The sequence below is a fragment of the Notechis scutatus genome, unplaced genomic scaffold (genome assembly GCF_049901735.1).
Source record: "Notechis scutatus isolate UNSWTSFEM ecotype Mainland unplaced genomic scaffold, rNotScu1.2 NSCUSCF30, whole genome shotgun sequence".
In the NCBI taxonomy this organism is placed as follows: Eukaryota; Metazoa; Chordata; class Lepidosauria; order Squamata; family Elapidae; genus Notechis; species Notechis scutatus.
Window position 1 is genome coordinate 218,502 of NW_028263153.1, and position 4,226 is coordinate 222,727.

The 4,226-nt window shown below is 39.3% G+C and overlaps 1 protein-coding gene across 1 annotated transcript; it reads left to right on the forward strand.

Annotated features, from left to right (window-relative positions):
- Nucleotides 1–524: 524 nt before the first annotated feature.
- LOC148128519 (vomeronasal type-2 receptor 26-like) lies at nt 525–3,456 on the forward strand. Its single transcript, XM_087948872.1, has 3 exons — nt 525–1,028; nt 1,664–1,945; nt 2,624–3,456. The coding sequence occupies exons 2-3, from the start codon at nt 1,706–1,708 to the stop codon at nt 3,437–3,439; spliced, it is 1,056 nt and encodes a 351-aa protein (XP_087804998.1). The 5' UTR covers nt 525–1,028; nt 1,664–1,705; the 3' UTR covers nt 3,440–3,456.
- Nucleotides 3,457–4,226: the final 770 nt, after the last annotated feature.

Genomic DNA, 4,226 nt, shown 5'->3' on the forward strand with positions numbered 1-4,226 from the left:
TACAGGTGGCATTTACCCCCTGGCAAGAATAGCAAAGATGTTTAAGGACAAATTGGCAAAATGTTGGAAATGTCATCAGATACCTGGATCATACCTGGATCATATGTGGTGGACATGTGCAGAAGCTAAAAGATATTGGACTAAAATACACACATGGTTGGAAAAAAAGGATAAAACATCATATAGACTTAAAACCAGAGATATTTTTATTGGGGATTTTATCTGAAGGTTATAGTAAAGAAATAACATATCTGATTATTAATGTTTTAACTGCAGCGAGAATTGTATTTGCTCTGGGTGAGCTCCCACAGCAATCTCTGGGCACGGTCACCATAATGAAGGGCAGCGAAAGTCAATTACCTAGGTGTTGAATCATTTTCCTCCAACATCCCTTTCTGGACATGTCCAGACAGAAAGGACCTCAACAACTCCAGGGGTGTATTTGTGACTTTTCACTTACTTGCTATTCTGCACTTGGAGTCTGGGAAGAACTTCAGGATTCCCAGAGGAAAAGTTGTTTCTCACTGTAATGATCACCAACATGGTCTTTTGAGACATCTTCTGCCATAGTGACTGCCTTTGATGTTAACATCAGACTGAAACAACAAGAAAGGCATCTTGCATCAGAAAAGGATAAATGCCACAATTTTGGGACAGGCAGTTATTGTGCTCTTGAATGTACCTTTCTCTCATTTCCAGGTGAAGGTTGGTTTGTCTCTGCAGAATCAGGAAAGCCAGAGTGCGATGAATTGTCCCACTTCTTCTTGTTCTTGTTTAGAAATAGGAAGGGGATTGATTCAGTCCTATAAATTATGGATATTCTGCTTCTGATGCTGCTGGTGTCTCAGGCAGTTTCTATGAAGCTTAGAATGAAATGCCCACTTAATTTTGAGAATCAGGATGGAAAGAAACCATGGAACTATTACAAGTCAGGAGACCATTTCATTGGCATAGTCACCACTGAAACAACACCATCACCTAGAATGTTGCCTTTCAACATGGCTCCATCTACTGAGTCTCGCTCATAAGTTACTCAGTGTGATGGAGTTGCATTCCCACCATTTGCAGTTCATTTGCTTTCCTCTTTTGACTCAGATCCAACCATGTGGCAAATAAAACCTGAAACAAGTCTAAATTGTTTATCCATTCCTGTCCAATACTATGTTCATCACTTGGATACTGAGTTTGGTTTCAAGCAGTGATTGAAAGGGTTGTAGATGCCTCTGCCCAACATATTTCCATAATTAAAGTCATTGATATTCAGTGCCTGATCCTTAGAGGGATGACTTCTTTTCACAGTTGCTTTTCTGGGTCACTTATGGAACATTCTCTTCTTTTTATAGTGGTGTTTCTATAGTTAGGCTTATATGGTTATACTTTAATGATTGAATTTTGAATACAAATTACAGGGCAGATGAAAATTAGTACTTCTACAAATAATGGTGTATTTGTGATTCTTAACTGTGGTGGAGGACTATCTCCATCCCATCTTCTCAATGCTCATAAAAAATTACCTGCTATCATTTGCCTTGGACTTTGGTTCTGTATTGGCTTAAGACACAGTAGGCTTGTGGAGGCAAAGTTGATTAAATTGAAAAAAATCATTATGTTGTTTTTATTGATGATGATGGTCATAACATGATTTTTTTTTTTTTACAGTAAGACAAATTATTTTAAACAGCTAATCCTGATTTTTGCCATTCAAATGGTCAACAAGACTCCCCAGTTTCTGGGAAATCTCACCCTTGGCTACAACATCCATGACAACTATGTCAGCACCCTTGCTACTTCAGATGCTTTGCTGGACATTCTCTCTACTGGAGAAGCCAATGTTCCCAACTACAGCTGTGGAAGGAAGGAAAACCTTTTGGCTGTTGTTGATGGAGCTAAGAGGGAAACCTCCATTCAGATGTCAACATTAGTAAGCCCTTACAAAGTCCCACAGGTTAGTTTGGTTGTTTCTGTGTCTGGCAAAGTGAGCAGGACTATGGTAAATGAACGATAAATCCAACACACACACACACACACACACACACCAAGAGCCTCAGTGGTGCAGTGATTAGAGTGCAATACTGCAAGCTACTTCTGCTGCAGCCAGATGCGTGCATAAGGGATGTGCATAAGCTCACAATCGTGCCTACCATCCCTGTCCTATTGTCTCCAATTATCAGTTCCTATTTCTTGTATTTAAACTTATGTTTATTCTTGTTTCTGTTATATTGTAAGCTTTCAACAAATAAATTAAATAAATAAATAAATAAATATATTTGGCACTTCAAATCTCACCAGGCTCAAGGTTGACTCAGCCTTCCATCCTTCTGAGGTGGGTAAAATGAGGAACCAAATTGTTGGGGGCAATAGTCTGGCTCTGTAAACCACTTAGAGAGGGCTGTATATATGTCATGTGTTGTCAGAATTAAAGAAATAGAGAATTTATTTGGACAATAAAGTTCAGTTGAGATGTGCACATATGGCTCTTATTGTGGTAAACAGGTGGAGTGTATCTGAAATATAATTTGCATTCTTTATTCTTATTCTTTTTAACATAAGTTGTTTTTTGTTTTATTTTTATATACGACCTAGTTAATGTTCTGTACTGTATATTTTGTAACATCTTTTTCAGATCAGTGATGAAATTGTTTCAGAGGCTCTGAATGATAAAACTGATTTCCCTTTTTTCCACCGGATTCTTCCCCAAAAAGGGATTCAGTACCCAGGAATTGTCCAACTGCTCCTCCATTTCAGATGGACCTTGATTGGGCTCTTTACTTCAGACACAGAGGAGGGAGACAATTTCATGAGGAATTTTACTCCTATGCTGGTCAGGAATGGAATTTGTGTGGTTATATCACAACGATTCTCAGCGACTGGACATACAACACCCCTCCGGAATGCCGTCTCTAAGTGGAGACAAGTCAACGTCTTTGTGAACTACATAGAAACGGTTAACGTCTGGGACAGAATCCATACTTTGCAGTTAACATTTGAAGGTATTCCAGGACCTGTTGAAGGGAAAGTCTGGATATTAGAAAGCATCGAACATTTGGTCGTGGGACGAGAGAGCCTTTACAAATACGTCCATAGTATTTGGAGCTTTGCTTTTCAGGAAAAAACAAGGCTGAAAAAAGATCCTTTTAAAACCAAACTTTATGTGCAATTGAAAGAGCTGTATTTCCACTGTTCTTTTTCAAAACACATTTCTTCTACCAAAGGTCGGAAAAGATGCACCCAGAGAGCCCCGCTGGAGGCTGAAGAGGAATGGAGGGAGATATGGATCCCTTTTCATCTCCATTTGCACAGTGTTATTAAAACTTTGGCTTATGCCTTGAAAGCTGCCTATTCTTCCAGATCCAGGAGGAGAAGCAAGAAGGGTGAAGAGAGTTCGGGGAGTCCAAGGTTGCAGCCATGGCAGGTAGGGGGTCCCTACCAGGATCGATGAAACTCCTAAAGAGAGATAGAGGAACTTCTCAATCTCCTTGTGCTACAAAAGGCTAACAGTTTGGCTAATTTAATTATACAGGGAGTAATATTGTGTGGATGGGGGACAAGATGTTTTGGCTGAACTTTGGCAAGACCAAATGGCTTCTACTGCATGGATCTTCAGGATCTGGAATTTAGCATTTTATTTAATTATTTATTTTATTTTGTCAAAAGCTTACAATACAATAGAAATAAGAATAAACATAAGTTTAAATAGAAGAAATAGGAACTAATAATTGGGGAAAATAGGACAGGGATGGTAGGCATGATTGTGCGCTTATACACACCCCTTACAGACCTCTTAGGAATGGGATGAGGTCAATAGAGGTTAGTTTGAGGGTAAAGGAGTGGGGGTTAGAGGATGTAACAACAGAGTCAGACAGTGCATTCCAGGCATTGACCACTCTGTTGCTAAAATCATACTTCCTGCAATTGAGTTTGAAAGTGGTTAACATTGAGTTTGTTATCTGTTGTGTGCTTTTGTATTGTTGTGGTTAAAACTGAAATATTCATTAACTGGTAAGACATTGTAACATATGATTTTATGAACTTTAGTTCTAGAGGGGGGTTGCCCTACCCCTGAAAGATCTGGTCTACAACTTTGGGGTTCTCCTGAATTTTCAAACTCCTATTCAAAGAGCAGGTGGCAGTCACAGCTCTGATTTACTTTGCACAATTTTGTGTTGTGTGCCAGTTGCATTTTTCTGGATCAAGAGTCCCTGTGCTCAGTCACTCAAGCCCCAGTC

Excerpts from the sequence above, each read along its gene's own strand:
- LOC148128519 (XM_087948872.1), top strand. The coding sequence starts at position 1,706 with ATGGTCAACAAGACTCCCCAGTTTCTGGGAAATCTCACCCTTGGCTAC. Across the intron at positions 1,946-2,623 it reads GCCCTTACAAAGTCCCACAG|ATCAGTGATGAAATTGTTTC; the intron begins GTTAGTTTGGTT and ends CATCTTTTTCAG.